Source organism: Melopsittacus undulatus, chromosome 4 (assembly GCF_012275295.1).
Source record: "Melopsittacus undulatus isolate bMelUnd1 chromosome 4, bMelUnd1.mat.Z, whole genome shotgun sequence".
Classification (NCBI taxonomy): Eukaryota; Metazoa; Chordata; class Aves; order Psittaciformes; family Psittaculidae; genus Melopsittacus; species Melopsittacus undulatus.
In genome coordinates this window covers 8,645,833-8,671,069 of record NC_047530.1, presented here as the reverse complement: position 1 = coordinate 8,671,069, position 25,237 = coordinate 8,645,833, and the positions used below count along the sequence as shown (strand labels likewise).

At 40.7% G+C, this 25,237-nt stretch overlaps 1 protein-coding gene across 2 annotated transcripts; it reads left to right on the top strand.

Annotated features, from left to right (window-relative positions):
- LOC101876710 (cytosolic phospholipase A2 epsilon-like) lies at positions 1-22,956 on the top strand. 2 transcript variants are annotated; one of them, XM_031044509.2, is made up of 21 exons: positions 1-111; positions 417-500; positions 3,764-3,836; positions 4,638-4,774; positions 6,032-6,163; positions 9,886-9,926; positions 10,371-10,413; positions 10,539-10,602; positions 11,159-11,325; positions 11,471-11,563; positions 11,935-11,972; positions 12,786-12,921; positions 13,613-13,749; positions 15,218-15,440; positions 16,318-16,432; positions 17,357-17,494; positions 17,980-18,087; positions 18,554-18,745; positions 19,271-19,437; positions 20,321-20,501; positions 21,611-22,956. In XM_031044509.2, the coding sequence occupies exons 1-21, from the start codon at positions 67-69 to the stop codon at positions 21,847-21,849; spliced, it is 2,553 nt and encodes an 850-aa protein (XP_030900369.2). In that variant the 5' UTR covers positions 1-66; the 3' UTR covers positions 21,850-22,956. The 2 variants fall into 2 exon arrangements, with proteins under 2 accessions (XP_030900369.2, XP_030900370.2); XM_031044510.2 differs by lacking the exons at positions 9,886-9,926; positions 10,371-10,413.
- Positions 22,957-25,237: the final 2,281 nt, after the last annotated feature.

Sequence of the window (25,237 nt, the reverse complement as noted above, 5' to 3'; positions counted from 1 at the left end):
GGGTAGTCCAGGAGCAACTGCCAGCTGTAAGACATACCGACTGGACCAGTATAAGTATTGCCTTTTATGAAGAAGAGATTACTAATGGGATCATCAGCTTATTCACCTTTGGTAAGAGGAAATCAGCAGTGGGGCAGGAGGATTGGTTTGACTACCTTGGTTGAGATTCTCCAAAAAGCAAATGTTTGGGGAATTTTGATCCTTAAATGTCAAATGGGTCTGCAGTATACAGATTGTTAGTAAGAGCAGCTGATTGATAGATGTTCTTGGTGAGATGGACATTTACTCCATCATGAGGAGGAGAAATAGTATGGTCCCTCACTATTGCCATAGCAAATCTGAGTATAAACTGAAAATTAGGAGCTATTGACTGCTGTATTTCATCACTGGTGTCTCTCTTGGCTCCTTGTCCCCAGGACTGCTTCATCCAAGCAAACCCACACAGGAAGACTGAAATCAAGAGGAGGAACCATCAAAGTCTACACAGCACTGAAGATGAGGTACGGTACAGAGAGCAGCTTCTGGGTTGCAGGGAGAGGGCTATGGGGTATGAACAACTGCTGTGCTACCTGCAGTCTTCCACCAGCCTTTCCTATCTCTCCCTAAGCTCAACTGTTATGAGAGGTGATATGTTTTAACAGTTAAAGAAATATTTGTTTCTTCTGTGAGTGTGCATTTCAGAGCAGAAAACATTCACTGTGACTTAGGGGCTGGGAAGATGAGGAAGGTGATTTAATTGTGGTTTAGATGCTAGGCAAGGAACTGGGAGAGCTGGGTTTTAATCTCAACTTTACTGCAACATCGCTATGTGATGGTAGTTGTACCTCATAACACTCAAGGCTCAGTCTCCAAAATTTTTTCCTTTGCCTTTTGGATTGTTCAGTTTGTGCCACTTAAAATAATTCTGAACACTAATTTTTATGAAACTGAACTGGTAAAAGGTGTTGGAAGGAAGAATAATTGGGTTTATGCCTGCATGTTTTCTTAGTACTTTAGCCATCTCATGAATAAGTTTTCTCTAAACTCCTGGATGGGAGATACAGATGGGACTAAAGCTGAAGATGAAAATTTGACCTTCTGTATTTGGGATGAACGATTGAGCTCTCAGCACTTTGAACCATCTACTCCTGTCTTTCTATCACCAGAAACCCTGCTGAGGTTGATGGGTTTCTTTCAAACCTGTCGGTTTTGGTCAAATGGTGCTTTCTAGGAGAAAACCTGGGTTGAGAATTTTTCCAGTGGGCTGTAAATAGCATCTAGTCTGGTGAAGTACTGCCTTTGAGATGATTCATCTGCTCCTGTCAGGACACTGGTGTATCAAAATTAGAGGTACACAAGGAGGTCCTAAGGACAAAGTTTTTCAGAAATCATGGTGCTGTGGAGATTTAATTGCTCCTTTCATTTAAATTAATGGAACTACTGCTTCTGTATGCAGTATTTTCCTTCTGGTGTTCATCAAGATTGTCTTGTTTTTCCTGTAACCAAGTATAGGGTTGTGTGTAGGTGTGATGGGGAGTGGAAGGAGAAAACAAAAAACTGAAGAGGGTTGTGGAGCCTTCAAGCTATTCCCTTACAGAGCCCTACATTATGGAATGTGAATTTATTGTTATACTTCAGTGCTTCTCCTTGGTAAATCAATCAGGTCAGCCTAGGTTTTTCCATGTGAACATATTTCAATCTATTATGCAAAACTCCTGCATAAGCCAGGGCATTCTGAACCTGATTTTGTGTACGTGCATTCATATGCAATTATAACTTTTATTATTGCTCTTTTGTGTTGCATAATCTAACACACCAGCAATTTCACTCTCATCCTACCAAATGTTTAATTTGATTTTTGTTTGTAACTTTTCATTTTATGACATATTTTTGAGATTTTGTGATTTATGCTGTCTTCAATTCTGGTTTTCCTCCAGCTCTTGCTTTATGTACATCTACCAGTTCTGTATGTTGTGGTAACGTGATTTCCTTGTGATTCATGTAGACCCTATCTATGGATGACAGGTTATGTTTATTCAGCATCACACAGAGCTCCCCCATTCCATTCACTCCCCCCACTCCTCCACCCCCCAAAAAGGCAAAACAAGAAACCAAAAACCAAACAAAAAAAACACATAAAACCCCCAGAACCAAACCCATCTTGTTCTGCCTATATCATGTCAAATTTACAATGAAATGCTAAAGCAGCATTGTAGGTGGCAGGACCTACGTGTGAAATGGAAGAATGCTTACCCCAAGTCTCTGATTTCAGCTTTCCTCCTGCTGGTGTGACTGAAAAGCTCTGGAGTCCCACAATGGGATGTTCACTTCATGAACCATTATCTCCCTGTCTTAGTTATTTCTAAGGGTCATGTGTTTTGGTATAGTGCAGGATGTTATGGCATTACATATCCCACAGCCAGACTGGCCAGTAACAGTGGTATCTTGACTGGGGCACTATAAAATGCAGGGTATCTGCCCTGTTCTGCAGCAATCATCTCCTTCAACCTGTTGGTCATGCTTCTTGTGATGCAGCCCAGGATACGGTTGCTTTCTGAGCTGTGAGCGCACACTGAAGCCAGTTCATGTTCAGCTTCTCATCAACCAACACCCCCAAGTCATTTTCTTAGGGCCGCTCTCAATCCAGTTTCTGCCTAGCCAGTAGCTGTGCTTGGCATTGCTCCTACCCAGATGAAGGAACTTGCCCTTGCCCTTATTGAACTTTATGAGGTTCACACAGGCCCACCTCTCTCCAGCCTGTCTGGATCCTGCTGGATTGCATCCCTTCCCTCCAGTGTGTCAACTGCACCACACACTCTGGTGTCATCGGCAAACTTGCTGAGGGTGCACTCCATCCCACTGTCCATGTCACTGACGGATGTTAAACAGTGCTGCTCCCATTGCCAACCCATGATAAAACACCACTTGTCACTGGTATCCGCCATTAGGGATAGCCATTTCCCTACCCACCCAGTGGTCCATTGATCACATCCATGCCTCTCCAGTTTGTCATGTGGGACGGTGTCAAATACTTTGCGTAAGTCCAGGTAGATGATGTCAGTAGCTGTTCCCTTACCCACCAACACTCTACCCCTGTTGTAGAAGGCTACCAAATTTGTCAGGCACAATTTGCCCTTAGTGAAGCCATGCTTGCTGGCACTAAACATCTCCTTATTTCCCATGTGCCTTAAGCATGGTTTTCACAGGAGGATCTGCTCCATGATCTTGCTGGGCACTGAGGTGTGACTGACTGGCCTGTAGTTCCCCAGGTCTTCCTTTGTTTCCTTTTTAAAAATGGTAGTTGGGTTTTTCCCTTTTCCAGTCAGCAGGAATTCACCAGACTGCCACCATTTCCCAAATATGATGGACGGTGACTTAGCAACTTCATCCCCCACTTCCCTTAGGAACTGCAAATACATCTCATTGGGTCCCATGGACTTGTGCACCTACAGGTACACCGACATACCTAAAGAAGCTTTTCTAGTTGCCCTTGGCATCCCTGCCAGATTCTGTGAGAGCTTTAGCTTTCCTAACCTGAGCCCTGGCTGCTTGGACAATTTCTCTGTATTCCTCCTAGGCTGCCTGTCCTTGCTTCCACCCTCTGTAAGGCTTCCTTTTTGTGTTGAGTTTGTCCAGGAGCATTTATCCCCAGAAATTGTCTCAAATAATGAATGGAACATATTCACTGCATTAATAAGAGAATGGCCTCTGCTATGCTATAAGATAGGCTTTGTTAGTTATATGAATGATTTGCTAATAATGAAGGTATTTTTCTGTTCTGCAGCCAGAAGTGCCTCGGTTGTGCTGGCTTACTGTAAAAATTATAGGCATGAGAAACCTCCGCAAAGCAGATGTGTGTAAGTATCACTCATGGCATGTTTCTAGGTTAGCAAGAAAATCACTGTCACCATAATCTGATGTTCTTGTACACCTGTTGGTTGGATGATAGTAATGTCTCAGGTTTTTTGGCTGAAGAAGTTGTATCTGTTTTCATTTTCATTTAGACTCGATTAGAATAATTTAGAAAACATGTAACACTAGAAATTAAATAGAACAGAAATTCTATGTCAGAAAGGAAGTGATCCTTCCTTCACAGCTGCTCCATGATAATTCCCTTTCCCTTAACTCTGTAGTCCCCCTTTACCCAGAGTGTGCCCATTTCCCATCTGAAAGGTGCACCTCAGGAGAAATCAGTAGCTTTGTTGCATGCTGCTGTGTTTGTCTCTTCATTGCTATATCACTGTGGATGACCTGTGCACCACAACTAAGTCACAAAATCTTCAGAACTAAATTGTTCAGTGATTAAAAAAGTGAAGCTTCAGGAAGTGAAGTTGTATGTGAATTTTTCTGGAGCCTGGCAAATACATCAAAATAGAAGTAAATATCTGAAGAGCTGGAATGTTTCATATCAATACTGGTGAAATTAAATATTTTGGCTTTTTTTATTACATACAATTAGTGGTTCAAAATTGGCTTTTGTTTGGAATGAATAAAAATGTAGATATAAAAGTTAAATAACTCTAAACCCAGAATGTTTTCCTATGGGTCTAATGAAATATTCAGGACTCCTCAGACGTTAATCTTTTTCCCTCTGACTGGGCAAAAGAAATGATAAGTAAGTAGTGCTGTACATATTGTGCATCTTTTTGTTAACACAGTGAGCCAGACTGACTGCTATGTCAAGCTGTGGCTGCCAACAGCTTCATGCCAGGAAGCCCGGACAAGAACTATATGCAACAGCAGAAACCCTGTCTGGAATGAAACTTTCTTCTTCATGATACAGAGTGAAGTAAAGGTAGGACCTGCACTTGTGATAATGAGCAGACACTTTCTAAAGGGCACTTTCATTTGCTGCATGCAGGGTTTTTAAGAGAGCCTTGAGGCTCACACAGAGGCTTGAACTCAATTATACTGAGGAATAGCATGGTACCAGAAAGATACAGAAGGCATCTGAGACAGCATGAGACACAGTTTCCCATCAGCAAGTAAATGTGCAAGGCTTGGTATGGATTCTCAGTTGCCCTGTCTGGACTCTCTCATCTTCTGAACATAGAACCCCATGAATCGAATAGGATATTTTATAAACTCTTTAGAGGATTAGGTCTATTTTCTATGCACTGTGAAGGCACTTTTGCTCTACTTTGCCATTAGCCTGTAGTTACTTGCTTTATACAGTAACAGTGATGCTGGTTGTAAATTGTAAGAGGTACCATAACTTAATGCTGTGTTTTTCCAAAATTAAAAATATATTTAAATACTAACTATTCCAGCATTAAACAGGCATATATTCAAAAGCCTAATAAGATAGAAGAAATCAAACTGTACATCTGATTTACAAGCTTAGAAGGAAACCATACCTATCCCCTGCTTTGAATGACTGTAAACTCGGAGATTATGGATCATTTGGAATAAGGTTGAGTGCTTCTTTTTGTCCCAGAGTAGCTGGAAAAAAACCTGCTAAAATGTTTGTAGAGTTAGTAGAAATAGACCGGCAGTCAGAGTGAGATTGAAACAGGCTCTAGACATGGGGTCAGCTTCCTCTGGTTTGATAGTGCTGCATCTTCTCATGCTGCTAGGGGTAATGTAAGCCCTTAGGAATTGCAAGGGGAGTCACTACAATTTAAATCTTGTTAGAAGAGTTTGCTAATGTGCTTTATCTTTCATTTCAAAGGGCTGAGAATTTCCCCTCTATTATGGCTTCTTGCTGATCTGCCAGAATTTCTCAACATACTAATAATGAATTCACAAAGGGTCTGATGAACAAAGAGCATGTGTAATCTTTGCTCTGTCCAGTGCATATCACCAGCATGAATGTCATTTACGCTGCCTTTCTTTTGAGCTCTTGTTCATTGCAAAGTCAGGGACTAACCTAGAACAGGTAAATCATCATATTTGGTAGTCTGAGCCAAGGGGCTGTGAACTCTACGCTGTCACAGGAGCCTGCCTGCATTGAGCCATGCGAGGGCTGCATGCTGACTCTTGCTAGACCTTCCTTTTGGGTTCAGTAGGCCCGGAATGTGTCATTTACATCCTCCTCTATCTCTCTTCTCAGAACATCCTGGAGCTGTCAGTCTGTGATGAGGATGCTTTAACACCCGATGACCAGCTTTTGACTGTTCGTTTCGATGTAGCTAAAGTCCAACCTGGAGAAAAAGTCCACCTGAATTTTGAGTTGGATCCAGAGGTGAGAAACAAAAAGATCAGTGAAATTAAGTGGGTAGATAAAATAATACTCTTCATAGGAATTCATCCCAAGTTACTACCTATATTAAACATTAGAGTTGTTCTCACACACAAAGACTTTGTTAAAAGGACGTTATTAAAACACAAAGCTCAGGATGAGTAGAGATCAGAAACAGTCACCTGTCTGTTGTTATTGCAATTAGATGCAAAATGGCTTTTATCTTTTTTTTCTTTTGAGTTTTCAAAAAATGTATCACCATTCTCTAGTAAATCATATTTACTGGGCTCAAAACTACATGTTTCAAAAATTGTAGGTGTTCGTGAGAAAATGAGTCAAATGTTGCCTTTTGTTATAGTCCATATTAAAAAAGACCCATGCTGCAGGTTTTAGATGTGAAAATAGTTGTATTCTTTGTGGTGAAGAGCTCGCCTTCTCTAAAAGACACAAGCAGTAGCTGCTCAGAAATTTAATGCACTGCAAGAAAAGCTAAATTGTGCAGGATGGTAGAGAAGCATTTAGAAAAGACCCTTGGATGTGATGAAGAAAAGAATCTGAGATACATAAACTTCAAGAGAACTTTTCTGTGTAATAATTTTTCTCCAGCAGCTGAAGAAAAGTTTTGGTACAACACACACACAGGAGCAACTACAGATGTAACCAGAGAGAATGCATCAGCCAGGAGGGCTGAAAAAATCAAGTTACTGAGGAGAAGATGTGGACAGACACTTTATCTATTTCCTTCTGGATTCACATCCTGTAGCTAGTAATGTAGCTTATCTTCAAGTCTTAATTTAACCCTAATTCATATATCCAATAAGAAGCATAGCTAAAATTACTCTAAGATCATAGAGTGAGAGAAACCAAAGTCCATTTAAATCTTATCTTCCACCACTGACTACAGATACATAATTTAGGTGCTATAATGAAGCAGTTACATAAAAGAAATCAAGTCCATCTGTTCTAGACCTGCACAAAGAAGTTAGACATAGAATCAATGTCTTTTGATTAAAACAGAGAGATCAAGATCCAAAAGTGAAGCAGCTAATGGTCAGAGGTCTCAATGCTGTTGTAAGAGACTGACAGAGCAGGGATGGGAGAAAACCTGGCCTCCTTTCCATGCTGCTGCCCTGACCCTATGGCCAGTAGATCCCTAGGTGTAGCTCCTCTCTGCTTCACCAGGGCTTTTGTCCTGTGCTTTCAGACAATATGCTTGGTAAATGATTACATATTCTCATGAAAATCTAATTTTTTTCCCTCTTTCTGATATCCAACAATTTATTTGGCTTTTTGTTTTTAAATTCGCAGCAATTTTGTTCATGATCTTACTGTAGGGTTAAAGGTTTCCTTTAGGGGGCCTGAGCCAGCACAGAATGCATATGACTTGGTAAATCAGTATCTCCCTGATATTTTATTCTTCTGGATCAGATGGTGTGACCTAGTAGTTTTATTTGCTCCATAGATCTCAAAGGATATTGTGTTTGCTTGTATTAAAAAGGGGAAAAAAGGGTTTCTTATGAAATGTTTGGTGGGTGAAGTTGTTGAGAGGGGGGGTGGAGAAATCACACCCATCTTTTAAGACAGCAAAATACGTCCTAAGATTACTTTCTGCAAATAGAACACCTTCTCTGCTTGGAGACTGTGTAGTAACAAGACTTAAAGGCTTCTTCAAGCTTCTGCAAGGGCTTGAATTTACAGTTCTCAGGAACTGTGTGTGCTCTGTTCATTTCCAGACCACTGTGTCAGGTAGGTTGTCAAGGAAACACTTTTCCCTGTTTTTTATATTACTGTTTCTTTGGAAAGTGTTTATTAACTATTCTTCCAGAAAGCTTAATCTTGCTAAGGATCGCAATGTACCTGCCCCAGCTGGGCTTGACCTTCCTTAGAAAAAGGCTCATGTGACTTTTGAGATCATCTGAGGTGTGATTCAAGCTATGAGTTTGCTCTGAGGCTTGTGCAGAGTTGGCTTAACCCATTGGTTTGGCAAGGTGGAAGCTGGAAAGATAAGACAAGGTGAGCTAGGTCTCAGGAATGCCTTGGTCAAGCTGTCCTTACTCAGATCATGACTTCTGCTCAGGTGCCCATGAGGCATCACATATTATGGTCTGTACATGGATTTTTAAAACCATGTAGGCTTGCCTTTTTTTTTTTTAGTGGCTTAATAATGGACTATGCAGGGCAACCTTAATAATTGGTGTAATTGTAATTACCACCTCTGCCCAAATGACTTCTTTATTCTGCCAAGGTATCTCAAAAGAAAGGTTGAGGCGGCTGGATGGGTAATGTCAGAGCATCAGGGTTGACTCCTCTTGCTCACTGTGTCACCCAGCAAGTCTTTCTATTGTGATGCTCCAGGTTTTTCACCCACAAAAATATGAAAGGGACTTAATGGAAATATAGTTTGTGTGTGTACAACAGCATAGAAAGAATGGGAACATAAGGCAGGCACAATTAGATGTTAGGAGCCAGGATCTCATGAACATTGTTTATTCTGTTCTTTGGACACAGTTGGAATAGACTGTCAGTGAGTTTGGATAGGACAAACTGGTCACAACCTGTTGCTTGATAAATTTTGTCTTGCATCTCTGTAAGGTGACTGCTTTCTAAAATCCATCCCTTATCCTTCTATTACAAACTGTTGCAATTGCCCTAATTCTCATGAAATGCAGACTTTGGGAGAAATAAGCAAATGGAACCACCCACTGCTGGGTTACATGCCAGAGATCCAGCTCTCCACAAAGCCACCTGGGATGTCCCATTCACTGACATGAACTACTCAATACAAAAATACTCCCTTTTCACCTCTAGTGTAGTGATGATTTTACCTTGGCAGCTGCATTATCAGACTTGGCACAGTTTTCACAGTCTCTTCACAACACTTAAATATGCTGCGCAGCCAGACAGAGGGGATGTTTGGCAGTGAAATTTAGTTTGTATGAGTATGAATGAAGATTATTTACCATCAGTTGTCAGAGATTTGTATCTTCCACCACTTAGTGTTTTCCTCCCTGTGGGTGATAAAGAATACCTTTGATATATGTTTGTGTGGTATGTCCTGGATTGGCTGTCTCCCGTACAGGCTGATCCCGCTAATGGCTGCAGTAAAGTAATACAGATACTCAGCTGCTCTTATGTTGTTGATGTGTTACTCTTCTGTTGCTGTTCACTGCTCTTACACTTCCCCCTTTTCACCTTGATTTGGCCCCGTGAGCTCTTTTCCTCATTCCCCTTCACAGCTTCAGTCTTCCCTCTTCTCTCTTCTTCCCTTCACTCTGGCAATTTTAATTTTCCAAGCTGGACTCTTCTCCCACCTTTTTGTATTTGTTTAGTCACTCTACAGATTCTTCTGTTTCAATCCAGACATACTCACCACATACGTCCATTTATCCTCAAGTATGTTCTCATACATAATTCACCTGTTATACCTCCCTTCCGCAGCATTGACTGACTGTGTTTCATCCCACTAATAAATGAATAATGAGATTTTCCACCCCCTATTCCATGGTAATCTTCTCTTTTCCTTGGGGGGTCAGTCTGTAAACAGTAGAGTGGTGAAGAGACACGAAATTAAAGTGTGGCCAAAGAAAACTCCATCCAGTTATGTACGGTAAGATGATGTGGAAATAACAAAACCTTGCAAGGGAGGTTTGTACAAAACCATCAGAGCTCTAGCAAAGGAAAAGTTTGTTCATTCGTTTTCCTTAAACGAAAAATCTTATTTTCAGAGTCAGGAAGAACTGGAAGTGGAATTTCTACTGCATAACATGTGAGTAAAGCCTAAGTGTTACAGAATTTGTGGTCAGAAGACTATGTTTTAGAGGGAGTAGTAATGCAGCATTAGAGAATTGGCTCCATGTACCTGTGCTCAGACATCCCATCTCGGCATCTTTCCCACAGTTGCTTTTATCTCCTGAATCTGGTGAAATCCCTTCTTGAGCAATAGTTTCACTTCACTTACTATTTATAGCTGAGGATGAGTGTTTATTTTGTAATTCAGCCTAAGGAAAGATGATGCTGAATGGGGGAGATAAGGGAGAGCAGTGTCCCTAGGAGCTATGGGACTGTGACCCAGCAGAGACCACAAGATGGACCTGAAAGACAAGTTGTTAGAAGGCATCTAGAAAACTTGAGCTTAGGGAACTACTTGTTTTGAAGACATCATTGCTCATATGCCCACTCTTAAATAAACCTTTTCCTTTCTGCTTTTCAGTCCAGGTGTATCTGAAAACATCATCACTAATGGCGTACTAGTGGTAATAGTTTTATTTATTCTTATGTTCTTATGGTAAGGCAGAACTGACGGATGTAGTTGGAAGAACTATGCCTTTAGACCTGAACTGTTTCTGTGATCAGTGATTTTATTACTTATCTCTTCTAGTCTCGTGAAGTTTCCTGCTTGGGAGTACATGTGAATGAAATGAAAATTAAAAGCCCTTACACAAGTGAGGTTATTGATTTCAATTGCTTGTCACTACTTTTTGTGCTATGGGAGATGCAGCTGAATCTAGACAAATCTTTGACCTGTTTCAGTCTCTGGGATGCTTGGGGATTGAGGTGTTTCCCATATTACTTACTTGCTAACAGTAAGAATCTTCTGGAGATGGTGTGACTGTATAGCTTAAGGGAAACTGGAGGTGTCTGAGAGATTCAGAAACATTACTGCATTGTGGTGGAACTGAAATATTGTGATGCAAACAAAAAATAGAAGAGGGGAGACACAACTGTGAGGAGTGGGAATTCAGGGATATAAATGCTGCTAGTAGCATCCACTAACACATGCTGTCTGTTGCTTGTCAGGGGAGAAATTGCAATGCTGCACTGGCCTTTCGCTGCTTATTCTGGCCCTTGTTCACACTGATTATGAAAGAGGAAAAACTTTGTGGCCCAAATCAATGTTGACTGCACAAAGGCTGAAACTTTGCTTGGGACATTTTTATTTGACATTTTTCAGGGCTAGATGAAATTAACATTTCTCTGCTGCTTGCTGCTTGTTTTTAGGGAGAGATTTCACTTTTACGATGAAAGGATCCTATGAAGAAACCCAGGATGTTTCCATTGGTCCTCGCTGCAGATGGGGAACCAGTGAGACCACCATGTTCCACTACATGAAGCACAGCCAACCCAGGCTGCACATGAAGCTGCCAAAGGAGCATTATTTCTGTGGTGTATGTTTTGCTTGTGGACGGTAATAACAGCTAAAGTAACTTTTGGGAGAAGCATGGTAAATTAGACCTTCTCTGTTAGAATTATACCTATGGGTTGTAAGCAATTTTCTCTTTATAACGGTTCTTTTCCCCAACTTTAATTCAGTGTGGCTCAGCTGGGAAGGAAATTGGTGCAAATCATTCCCTCGCTGTGCCTCTCCATTCTCTGGACTTGGGAAAGAAAGTGACAGTGATGAAAGTGAGTAAACTTCAACAGCATTTTGAACTATTTAAATGGGTGTAAGTTATAACTGTGTGATACCTGGTCTGTTATTTATTTTGTTATTACAAAAGTACTATCTGAGTTGTACACAGCTCTGTGTACAGCTCTGCATGTACTTGAAAGTGTAATTCAGGGAAAAAGTAGCATGTTCAGAACTGCCGATTGCTTTACAGATAGTTTAAAAGCAGGATCCAAGTGATGATTGTATGCAGAAGAGAGAGAATGAGAAGAGACTGAAGACTTACTGTTAGACTATATATTGGTATAAATACTAATACTGTAAAACTTGCTTTTGCAAACTTTCAATGTTATTTAAAATTTATGGTGTTTTCATTCTTTATTCTCAGAATGAATCTTACGAGGTGTCTGTGAAGGAAGAAGAGAGGTAAGCCTTTCATTTCTTTCAAATGATTACTTAGGCCACCTCCTATCCTTTCATGGTATCATCCTTAGATGAAAGGAAGTCACAGCTTAAACTAGCTCACTTGGAAACAAGGAATTAAGATTGTAATTAGTTAAAGACTAAAGTATGGGAAAGGGTTAATTAAATGATACATATTTTAAAATTCATTGGTGAGAGTTCAGCATAGTATAAGTGGTGGGTAGTCATGGGATATAATCAGTCACAATGCTTTTCTTAGTGTTGATGCTTCCCAATTTTGATGTTTAAGTATCATTCTGTCTCGTAACCTTTATCTATAATGCATACACGTTTATGTGTAACACATTTCTTACATGTTTCTAACACTGTTATACATTCACCGGTCCTCTGCAGGTAATTTTTGAATGAGATGAGAGGGCAGTTTTTGATTGATATGCAGTGATTTTCTGAGGGGCAATATTACCCTCTAGTGACTCGTTTCCTACATTGCAAGCACTCATGGCAGACATGGTAAATCAGAGGTTTGTACTGAACATTAATTATAAGTCACAGAAGGGAAAAAGTTACCTTTTGGCTGAAACCCAAATGTGAAATAGCTGAGGACATGATTCTGGTCTAAAATCTCCACACAAAGGAAGAAATACAAGTCCTGTGATATCTATATACCCACTTTCATTTGCGAAGGAGAACACTTATGTATGTGGAAGTAGACTTTCTTTAAACTGGTTTATTGTTGCTGGTTTTGCTTGATTTCTTAAACAGTAGCTCTAAAAATGGCTTACAGGTAACGTGTCTTGTCCTGTTCTTCTGATCTAGTTGCAAGAATTTGGATTTGCGGTTGGGGTTTGATCTATGTGCAGAGGAGCAGGATTTCATCTGTAAAAGAAAGAAGGTGGTCGCTGCTGCTCTGAAAAACGTTCTTCATCTAGATGAAGACCTGCAGGAAGATGAGGTATGTGGGGGCAGCATCTTGGGAGCTTACAGTCCCACTTTGAATGAATTAAATGTGATGTACTTCCACAACTACTGTCAGGAGGTCAGTTACAGCTCCTTTATCCTCAGACAACTTCTGTCCTCACTCAGGAGCACCCTAACCCTAACCCTAACCCTCGTTGAGGTTATTGTATGTATAAACAGGCTTGGTGAAATATTATTGCTTGGACTGAGACCATTTCTCTTTAGTTTGGCTCCTCGCTCTTTCCCTGCTGTTGCACAGCAGAGAAGCTTACAGGGGAAAGCTGCAGCTCTCCCTTAGCACACTGGTAGGAGTGGGTTTGGTTTTGGTTTTCCTCTGCTCCTCTGTTATACTCAGGATCTTAGAATGTGTTTTGGGGGAAAAACATGAGGAGAAATGAAAAACATCAGAAGAGACTCTACAAATCTGAAAATAGATTGTGCCATACAAAAGCCATGCTTACGGCTTCTGTTTTACCAAGGCGTTGCTGACCAGAAAGATGCTTTCAGCATATGCTGTGTCCCACCAAAGTCTGCACAACTCAAACACACTTAAGGGCTATTGTGAAGAGGGTGAACTGAATCCAAACCTATCTGAATCAGGGAGCTGATACTACTTTTTCTGCATGCCCATCACTGCTCTATTTCATCTGTTGATGAATGACTCTGTGACATTGTGCATTGACCAGGTGCCGGTGGTTGCAGTCATGACCACAGCAGGGGGAGTGCGGTCCATGACGGCTATGTTTGGCAGTCTTCTGGCTCTCCAGGACTTAGGTGTTTTGGACTGTGTCTCATACATCAGTGGTTTATCTGCCACCACGTGGTAAGAAGAGTGAGGCTTGTGCTGCTGTTTGTATTAGCAGAGTGATAACATGGTGAAGTGTATTGCCTTGCAGATGAATTTTACTCAGCGTCATGTTGGGACTTCCATAAGATTCATGGCACCACTCAGTGCTGTAGCTCTTATTTCTTCTAGCTACAAGAAGCAAACTGAGTGAGAACTACTTTATTTCTATAAGGGTACGAGTGAACAAAAACTAGAAGAACTCAAGCCAGGATGGTTTACCTGTATCTCCCTGCAGTTCAGTGTAGGTGACACACCAATCCACAGCTGTCCTGTGACTTGGATATGTGCCTTTCTGCCATGTCATACATTATGACTTCTGGGGCTGGACTTGTTTCTGTCCTAAACTTTGGGCCTGATGCAAAGAATGTGTGGGAAACATGGTTAATATTTGATCTCCATTTCTCATTTCCTAGTTACCTGGCAGAAAAGTCTCCTGTGCTAAGATGGGGAGTAGAGGTGTCTTAGTGTTCCACTTTAAACGAAAAGTGGTTATTTATGGCTATCAACAATGGACTGAATAGGAACTGGTAGATCAAAAAACTGGCTTTTTCTTGGGAATGAAAGTAACAGTGTCACTTCCTGGGGGAGGAATAAACCTTTTGATTGCTAGTGAAGGCAAATCAGACGTTCATCATGAGTCAGAGAAGATGCTGCACATGTGCAAGAGAAGCAAGGCAGCTGAAATCACAGGGATTTGAATCTCTGAAAGGGCACAAACCCAATCCCCAAGCACGCTTGAGAGTAATGAGGAAATGAAAGTAGAGAAATGCCGATTTTCTTCTCTTTGTGTAAGCCTTGGGTTATCTAGTTGCATATAACACTTCAGGAATCTTGTATTTGTCTGGCACAAGTCTTACACAGCTCTGAAAAGGAGAATTTAAAAGAAAAACCCTGAGAAACATTGTCATGCACATGTTGATCACCTTTCACAACTCACAGGGTTCTAGGGCTTTAAAGCATTTTGCCTCTGGAGAGTGCTCTAAAAAGATATGTGAGACAGAACTAGAACAAAAGGAGGATGGGGATGACAAGAGATGGCCAGAATCTGCCCAAACTGGGAGCTGAAATCTCAAGAAGACTGGCCCTATGTGTGCCAAAAGTCTGAAATGACCTGCCTGTTGCATGGCCAAGGAAGGGGAACTCCTGCAATTCTCTAGGGCAATGATTGCTGCCAAAATCCTGCTTAACATTTCACACAATGTCTGGGAGAGCTGAGGGACTGGCCTCAGACAGAAGCTGCAGCTTGAACCTAGGCAATCAAAGAGTAATTCTAGTGAAAGTTTGTGTTAAGTTTTGGGTGTTGCTTTATTACTCTTGACTCTGAGAAGAAACAAGCTAGGATGATTTCATTTTGTACGTTGTGAAACAAAACACCTTTGTGTGTTATAAGCCCATGAATTGTCAGGTACCCCATGACGAATCACAGTATGCTTCTTTTTACCAGGACCATGGCAAAGTTGTATGAAGATGCAAATTGGTCACAGAAGGATATCAGAGGGCCAATTGGTGATATCAAGGAACATGTGATCAAGAGCAAGATGCACTGTTTCTCACTGGATCATATGAAATACTATGAACAGGAGCTTTGTGAAAGAAAGCAAGAGGGTCACAAACTATCCTTTACAGATTTATGGGGACTCTTCATTGATTGTATGCTACATCATCAGGTATTACAAGGGGTAATGGGTTGAAACTTAAACAGCAGAGGTTTAGATTGGATGTAAGGAAGAAATTCTTTACTGTAAGGGTGGTGAGGCACTGGAATGGGTTGCCCAGGGAGGTTGTGAATGCTCCATTCCTGGCAGTGTTCAAGGCCAGGTTGGATGAAGCCTTGGGTGATATGGTTTAGTGTGAGGTGTCCCTGCCTATGGCAGGGGTTTTGGAACTGGATGATCTTATGGTCCTTTCCAACCCTAATTATTCTATGATTCTATGATTCCAGAGGATTTCTACCTTTTCATGTTTAAAGTTCTGTATTCAGTAATAGGAAAAGCTCTCAAAATTTCTGAGGGGTCTTTCTTTGGCTTTTTAGAAGAAAAATAACACAGTAAGCCTAAAATGTAAGCATCTGGGGTAAAAGAGCATGTAAAAAGTCAAGGTGTTAATGAAACTGATTTTCCATCTCTAATTTCAGATCAAGTGAGCACTCTATTAACATACAGAGGAGAGGTGGCTCTGACAGAGCTAAGTTCAGGCATAACAAAATATAGCCATACCAGCAAAAAAAAGTTTCATTGAAAGAAATGGGCTCTGGTTGACTTATCTGCAGCACCTCCAAGGTAGCTAAATAGCTTTATCTTTCCTTAAAGCAAATCAGACATCTTTCTCACATTTTCACTCTGTCACCTATTCCAAAATTTCAGGAAGCATCAGTGATAAAGGTTGATGACAGATAATACATGAACACATTTGTGTGGTCAAACAGCTGAAGTACACAGAACAAAATCTGCTGGGATTTAGGAGACATTTCATTGGTAGTCCATGCTTAGATAGCATCCATATGTCATATGATTTTTTACAACAACTTCTGTTCTTTATAAACAGGGAAGTACTCAGAAACTCTCTGATCAGCAGCTGGCAGTAAATCAGGGACAGAATCCACTGCCCATATACCTGTCCCTCAATGTCAAGGATGACTATAGCACTTTGGATTTTAAAGGTAATGATTATTATACACACTTCTATAAATCAGAGGAGTTTCCTCTTACTGTAAGTCCAGTCTAATATATCTTTTAAATAATTTCTTTTCCCCTGTCTTCATGTCTGGGTTCTGACTCGAGTGAAGGACATATATGCTGATACTGTGGTACAGAGATACCTGTGAGGGGCAGAGATGCCATTTGCTGGGAGCCTTGAGAGCCACCACTGTTGCTCTTTCTCTCTTGTCCCCACCTCACACCCTCTTTCAGCTGCTGGTGTTCCTGCAACAGCAGCAGTGTTCAAGAGAGATGTGAGGACCTGGGGGAGGAGGGCAAGGAAGAGATGAAAAAAGATGTGAAAGGGGTGAGAGTGGGAGGCAGCTTTAAGCAGCCAGAGAAGGATCTGAGGAGGGGCAGCACTCTGTGCACTGAGCAGTGTTGCTGTTCACTAGCCATTTCCACAGCATTTTCTGCCCCAAACAAAGCAGGTGGTGCTGAAACTGAACCTGACGATCTCCTTCTATGTGCATTCTGCAGTCCCGCTGTGTTCAGCCAAGGTTTGGGTGGGTTTTAGTCAGTGCTGTTTTAGCTTCACAAGCTGGTGATTATGGGAGTCTAAGAATGGTAGCTTATGTCACTGCTGACTCAATAAAAACCATCTTGTGCAAGACCTTAGGAACTGGTTGACTCAGGGCCAAGTTTTGCTCCTATTACAGAAATGGACCTGAGCCCCCAGGCTGAATGGATTTTCACAGTGTTAGTGGAAGAGGTGACTTTAGCTTTTGCATTCACCAGTCTAACACGTGATATATAGTGGTTTGAACTGTCCATCACCAACACACAGAAGCTACAGGCCTTGTTGCTGCAGCTTTTTATTCTCTATGCTGTTATTTTTACATGTGTTCAGTGGCTATAATGAGTCCTTCTCGATGCCTTATTTGCAGAGTGGGTGGAGTTCACACCTTACGAGGTGGGTTTCCTAAAATATGGGGCCTTTGTTCGTTCAGAGGATTTTGGCAGCGAGTTCTATATGGGTCACCTGATGAAGAAGATCCCCGAGTCCCGCATCTGCTTCTTGGAAGGTGATTTACTACCTGGGAGAAACATCACCTTTATAACCACATAGTAGGCTACACAGAGCTGGCATCTCATAACTGCTGGTCTGCAAGCAGCAATACTAGTACACAAGATAATGTATCTGGTGTGATTTAAATCTTGTATGAATGCACCAAAAGTGACAAAAGATGAAACAAATTATTGGGACAGACACAATAACCTGAACTTAAGTTAGGCCAAAACAGAACACACACATTGGAACTGATCTTTAAAAACATTTTAAATCACAGCGACTTTTATAAACAGCCAGGTCTCTAAAATGGCCTAGCTATAAGCCAGATGCTCTGTGTAATGACATGGCGTTTGATAGTGCTAGCAAAATTAATAGCTAAAACAATGCTAATTTAAACAGCCACAGAGACTGAATTCAAGTAGGTTGTCATGGCTGTGCTCTAAAACCTCAAAGCAGTGTTAAATATGACTTTTTTCTTTCTTTTTCTTAACTTTCAAGGCACATGGAGCAATATATATTCCCACAATTTTATGGATGCCATCTACCTCTCAGGTCATTCAGAGGACTTCTGGCATAGATGGACCAGAGATACTGAGTATGACATTGGTTGGTTATTTGGATTACTTTTCACTTGCATCTGCACTGTCTTCATGCCTCTCCGAAATTTAAACTCTGACATTTGGTAAAGGGTTTGGTTTTGTGTCCTATTTCTGGCATAGCAAACACCAAACCTTTAGGAATGAAGGAAAAACAGGAAAGAAACAGTTGTGATGGAAAACAGGAAAAAACATTGCACTGCTCTGTGCAACATCCCTGGGGAGTTTTGTTAGTCATGAGAGGGTTACCAAGAGTCCTTTGGGGCAGGAAAGGCCAGACAGGGAAACAACAAGGTGATGCTGTGACACTGAAACCCATCTCTGCCCTGAACAGTCTGTATGTTGATGCATGCACTTCATCACACGTGGGACTGTGGTGGTTTGACTGCCCAGCTCCTCTTTCTTTCTTGTTATTAGTATCAGAGAAACATACTAAACAAATGCAAATATGTACCCTCTTCTCATTCTTCCTACAGAGGAAGACCCTTCTCTGCCCAAGAAGCCTCATGAACAGGCAACGTGCTTATCTGTTCCCAAAGGTTACCTTTCCAGTACACTTCGAGAAATGATGACTGGTCGGCCAGTGGTTTCCACTTACCGTAATTTCCTCAAGGGCTTGCAGCTACATAACAAGTATTTAGAGAATGAGAGATTTTGCATGTGGAAAGGTAATAGTAAATTTTTCAAGATGCATCTTTGAAGGTGAATTGAGTGCTAATACTAGCTGAGGATAAATATTTGATGAGTTTTAGTGTAAAGGCAAATTTTGATTAATATTATTTCATTAATATGTCTGTAGAATTGGTTTTGCTGAGCCCCAGATGATATAGTGCTGGGCTCGTTTCTGTCTTGGAAAAGCCACAGCAGGCTTGCTTGTATATTGTTCTTCCTAGGGAAAGCTGCAAAAGAATGACTTTCAGCTTCTGCTGAAGCTAAATAGCCACAAATTTACATCAGTTGAAAAAGCAGCTTAAATATAGCACCCTGGATGGAACCAAGTCTCAGACCTGTTTCCTCTCAATGTTCTCAGAGTTGAGCTATAGATGCTAAAATTGTGTGAAGAAAAATATTTAGCTGTGATTGCTTTGTGTCGGGCTGTCTGTTCATTCTTTCGTTGTTATGCTGATTTTGGAGGAAAAAAATGGACTTAGTCTTGCAGTAATTAATTGATAATACAAGATTTTGACTTTCAGACACAGTGCTGGATTCTTCTCCCAACCAGCTGAACGAAAGGGATGACTACCTCAAGCTGGTAGATACAGCTTTCTTCATCAACACCAGCTGCCCACCCATTCTGAGGCCAGAGAGGAAAGTGGATGTCATTTTGCACTTAAATTACAGCGGAGGATCACAGACTCTGGTGATGTTTTGTAGTAGTGAACCTTTACCTCAATCACTCCAACACCTGAATTTACAATTTTTCAGTTCTCAATTCTCTCCCTTTTGTTTTTTTGTTTGCCTTTTTTCTTTTCTTCTTTCCAGAAAATGGTCTGGTTTTTATTAAATTAAATGATCATATCAGTGGTACTATTCAAGACTGTAAGCATCATGTCTGTCTTTATCAGGACTATTTTCAGTAGCTTTCTGGGACTCACCCATGGACGCAGACAAGTAAAAAAATACCTATTCTGAGTATCTATGCAGATTTGTCATTGTGCCACTAAGCTCCTCAATAATTAAATAACTTTAAAAATGTAATTAGCTAATACATAATTCTGCTGGTTTTGAATGAAAAGTTTGAATTTTTCTTTTATGTTTGATTCTTGGTGTTCCCGTAAGTTTCAGTCAGGTTTTGGGGTATTTTTTTTTTGTGTGTGTGTTTATGAAGAAACACTGAGGGCCATAGATGATGAAATAATGTAATTTATTTGTAGGAGCACATGAAGACACTGATTGTTAGAAGCAGTGGATGCAAACACTCAAGAGCCTGTGATCTCAGATACCATGTGTGATCAAAATTTCCTGACCCAAATTCTCTACTAAATTACTAAAATGAATGTCATACGAATTTCAGAAAACAGTAATCTTTAAAAATGTCTGGTGTTAGCAAATCAAACAAATTTCTATTCCTGAGGATATATTAAAATCAAGAGTGTATGTTTGTTCCAGAGCATAGTTAGTTCTATATGTAACCATATAAATCAATCACAGATGATTGCCTAATGCAGAAATATAACAGTTATGGGGTTTAGTAGCCTTATTTCAGTCTCTCTTTGTGTTGCAACTCTCCTCTGTTGAACCAGCCACTGGACCTATTCTCAGAGTACTGTTTAGAGCATGGGATCCCATTCCCCAGCACAGAGCTCAGCCAGGAAGACCGGGAACACCTGAAGGAGTGCTATGTGTTTGAGGACAGCTTAGAGGCACCACTCTTGGTCTATTTCCCACTGGTGTGTGATACATTCCAAAAATACAAGGCACCGAGTAAGTTAACAGCATTAATCAACTGGTTTTTTTAGGTTGTCACATTCATTTTTTCCATTGAATTTGTTGCTCTTCCAAGAGGCTGGTAAATTTCTTACTTGGCTAAGTTATTACACTCCCACTCCTGTTGTCATGGACTACTAATCCATCACAACAGGACAATTAATCAGGGATTGAAATGAAGAGTTCCAAAATTAAAAGCATGAATACCTGTAGCTTGAGGCAAACCTCCTCATCTGGCATCTGGAACAGTTTCCATTCCCTTGATGATAAAGGGCAGAGACAGCTACCAAGTTACACCCACTGGTAGCTAACACTGTTACTTAAGAGTCTTGTAAGGAGATGCTATGTTTACTTTGTTAACAAAGCTAGAATCCTCTCCTTTTATTATGTGAAAATAAATTGATACTAGAAAGTGGTGGAAAGAGCCAATGATGCAAAGGATTTGCCAGGGTAGCAAACTGCTTTAATATCTGTCATTTTTTGAAGTTACCAGATTATTTTCTTTGGTTTAGCAATAAAATAAATGGTGATTTGTTTGTTTCACTAGAAAAGCTACTTGGCAAATTCAGTTTCAGTTTACAGATACGTTTTGCATGCATCAACTCAAATTTCCTTGTTGCTAATTTAGTATGATCCAGGAAACTTTAATCAAAAACTGAACAGAAATCCATGTACTAGTTTATTGGAAAAGCAGTCATGTAATTCCTCATCTTATTTGTCCTGCTGTATGTGCTTAAAATGTCAGCTTCCTGAGAGGGAGAACCAGTTGGTAGATAAGGAGCTGTCATATCACTACTCAATGGAAAAGTTAAAAATACAAAATCCCAAATCTGCAATAGTGAAATAGTCTGATGGAAATTTCAATTTAGAGAGGAAAACATTTTGCATGGAAAAGTTGTACTGCCAGTCAGTTCTGGATCAGCTGTGTAATCAAGCTGTGAAGCAGTGGATTTCATGACTGCAGCAGTATATGCAGTAATTAAATACTGAATAGTTTCCTGAGACAATTCTGTTTCTTGAGGCTGTTACTGTGTATTTTGCATTGCCTGGTAAGAGTCTTTCTTAGTGACACTGCTGTGTTGAACTTTGCTGTGTTCTTGCTTCAGATGTGGAGCGCACTCCCTCAGAGATGGAGGAAGGAAAAGTAGATGTGTCCAACTGTATTGCTCCCTATGGCACTGGTCTGCTGACATACAGTGAAGAGAATTTCAACAAGTTGCTGAACCTGTGCAGCTACAATATCCTGAATAATAAACATTTAATTCTTCAGGCTTTGCGAACTGCAGTGGAACGAAAGAAGTGTTTAAAAACCTGTTCATCTCCTCAGTCATCTAAACTCTCTTAAAGTAGATTTTGACCAATTTCATCAGAAAGAGATATATACAAATATTTTGGTAGAAAGAGATAGACACAAATATTTTGGTAACAGACTAATAAAATATTCAGGAGATATAAATCCATGCAGAATGACCATCCATGTTCACTTGCTAAAAGGAATTATTATGTATTTTACTTAGTACTGTGTGTGTAAAGGACTGATGTTGGTTCTGCCAAGTCATTGGTAAGTCATGATTACTTTAAAAAAATTCTTGACTGTTTTAGGGAATGGACAGGCAGTTGTAGAGCTATAGGGTCCTATTTGGATACACAGCCATATAAGAATGAGGTTTCAACCTCACAACAATTTGTACCGGATTTGGATGCAAATCTTGGAGGTATGTGGCCTATGAACCAGAGCACAAAGCAAAGATCAAGCAAAGCCTTGCCTTGTGCACGGATCCCTGCATGTGACACTAAGGAGTAAACCTGATTCCAGGAAAGGAAGGCTGAGAACTGACGAATGGAACTGCACATGATGTTTTCTGCTTTCTCAGTATCCATCTGTTAGGCAGAAGCCTAACCTTCAGTGGATTTACCTGCTTGGCTGTCATTGCAACGACTCTATGTTTCTGAGGGACTGCTCTGGAGTGATCATGCAACAGCCTGATTTTTCTGCCAACTGCCCGACAAGAATCATCTGACTGCATCCATTGCTGCTGAACTTCTCTCTATTGCTTACCAAGTAGATTTTGAAGCTGAGGGTAGCAGTTAAGGTCAAAACCTACACCCAGTGGGTTTGATGAAAACAGTTTTAACAGACTGCGGCCATAAATGTGTCTTCCTTTTAAATCTGCTGCTGGCTCACAGGTGTTTTTGATTGCTTGTGATACTCCTTTGACTTCTGCAATCTTATGGTGGTCAGTGTTATTCCTACTACTATTTAAAAGAGAGAGGAAAGTGTTCATGAGATGTTTCATACTTATTTTAGATAAATGCTTATTTAAGACAATATATTTAACTGTCATTCTTAAATCTTATTTTATCTTGTATATATCAATATACATAGTGTGTAATACTAAATACTAAGTACCCACGTGTAATCTTATTAAAAATAAGAATCTTCTAGATGCAATCATTGAAGTATGGGTTTTTTTTTTTTAGTAAGTTCTATGGACTCAGTTGAGCTAATGAGATGATCTGAGGTTTAGACTGGATATAAGGAAGAAGTTCTTTACTGTAAGGGTGGTGAGGCACTGGAATGGGTTGCCCAGGGAGGTGGTGAATGCTCCATTCCTGGTAGTGTTCAAGACCAGGTTGGATGAAGCCTTGGGTGATATGGTTTAGTGTGAGGTGTCCCTGCCCATGGCAGGGGGCTTGGAACTGGATGATCTTAAGGTCTTTTCCAACCCTAACTATTCTATGATTCTATGATCTGAGGAAAAATGCTTCTTGCTTCTGATACTGAGAAATCAAATATTGAAGGAACAAAAGCCTCCATAAGCTTTGCCGATGAGTTTTGAGGAAGAATGAAAGGAAAGCTCCACTTCAACAGCAGAAGATGGAAAATGGGATGAAACTCTGCTTTTAAGAGTTCAGGTGACTGGGATAATAGCAAGAGGTTTACAAATCCAAATACTGTTCTTTGCAAACTTTAAGGTATTTATTCAGTAACACAGGGTGCAGCACGTGGCAGGGGGCTGGAACTAGATGATCTTAAGGTCCTTTCCAACCCTAACTATTCTGTGTCCATGTTTTTATTGGTCTTTTCTGTTCCCCTTTGCAGTCATCTCATTTATGACACTGATGTGCATCAATCTGTATGCTGGCCTGCATTACTTAGCAGCTATCCCATCAGTCTTTCCTGCAATATGAATCAAATCAATAAACTTTCCCTCCATGAGAGTAAACTATTGACAGTAAACTTTGCATCTCCTTTTCACAGATCTAAGGTGGTGAAGTCCAACGAGTTTTTTTTATTCTCTGGCAAACCTTTCATTTTCTCTGCCCTCTTAACCAGGAAGCCAGTTTTCCACCTTTTCTTGTCCTTGATTAGGTCAATCTGGTGTTATGTCTCACCCATAAGACAGCAATAGTATTCTGTGAGCAAAGAGGAACAGGAAGATGTCATTGTGACAGCTTAGATGTGTTCATAACTTATTTTTAAAGAATAATTATAGAACAGTTTCTGTTGGAAGAGAGCTTAAAACTCTTCCAGTTCCAACCCCTGCCATGGGCAGGGACACCTTCCACTAGATCATGTCGCTCAAAGCCCTGTCTAACCTGGCGTTGAACACTGCCAGGGATGGGGCATTCACAACTTCTCTGGGCACCCTGTGCTAGGGCCTCACCAACCTCACAGTAAAGAACTTCTTTCTAGTGTCTAATCTGAATCTAACCTCTTTTAGTTTAAAACATTATCCCCTGCCCTATTGCTACAGACTGTGATTAAAAGGTCTGTCCTCATCTTTCTTACAAACTCCCTTAAGGTACTTGAAGGCTACAATAACGTCTCCCTGGAACCTTCCCTTCTCCGACTGAACATCCCCAACACAGCCTGTCTTCGTAGCAGAGGTGCTGCAGCCTTCTGATGTCTTTGTGGCTCCCTTTGGACTCACTCCAACACGTCCACATCTCTCTTGTACTGGAGGACCCAGAGCTGAATGCAGGATTGCAAGTGGGGTCTCATGAGGATGGAGTAGAGGTGGAGAATCACATCCCTCAACCTGCCAGAGATGCTTTTTTTGATGCAATGAAATGGGGTTTTAAAAATGTGATGAAATATTTTTGTTAAGTATCTTTTAAGTATTTTCAGGATTTTTTTCAAGATTCATTTTAACAAACAGGTCCAGGAAGATGAGATAGAGGTAGAGCACTTCATGCCTCATGTATTCCACTGACTGTTTCTTGGTGGTTGCAACACTTGTCACTGGGCTTTCAGCTTTACTTGCCCAAGGTGTGGTGATGATGTGTGTCTTTGGCAGCAGATCCAGAAAATTAGGATGGCTTAGAGTGAGCTGAGGAAGGGGAGTCCATTTTAAGAACTCTGGGCCTGTTGAGCAAGCCACTGAAACGTTTTAGTTTGCCCAAAGCTTCCAGATTAGCAGCTTGATATTCTAACTTGAAGGAAAGCCAAGATGTTCAAGTGTGATGTTGGAGTTGTCACCTGGCTCCAAGGCTCTAATACTGAATGGGGCTAACACTTTCCCTGGGCTGGCCAAGCTCAGTGATTATTGACTTGTGAGTTTGCTCCACAATGGGTTCATTTAGTTTCTTGTCTGAGGAAGAAAAGGCTTCTTCTTCTGTTCTATTTAGATTTGATCATGTTCAGATTGCAGCAATACCTCTGAATCCTGCCTTTGATGTGGCAGTGAAATGCAGTGTAAAAGGACGGGGAGGAGATGTTTGTTCAAGTG

Excerpts from the sequence above, each read along its gene's own strand:
- LOC101876710 (XM_031044509.2), top strand. The coding sequence starts at position 67 with ATGAAGAAGAGATTACTAATGGGATCATCAGCTTATTCACCTTTG. Across the intron at positions 501-3,763 it reads TACACAGCACTGAAGATGAG|CCAGAAGTGCCTCGGTTGTG; the intron begins GTACGGTACAGA and ends TCTGTTCTGCAG. Across the intron at positions 4,775-6,031 it reads TGATACAGAGTGAAGTAAAG|AACATCCTGGAGCTGTCAGT; the intron begins GTAGGACCTGCA and ends CTCTCTTCTCAG.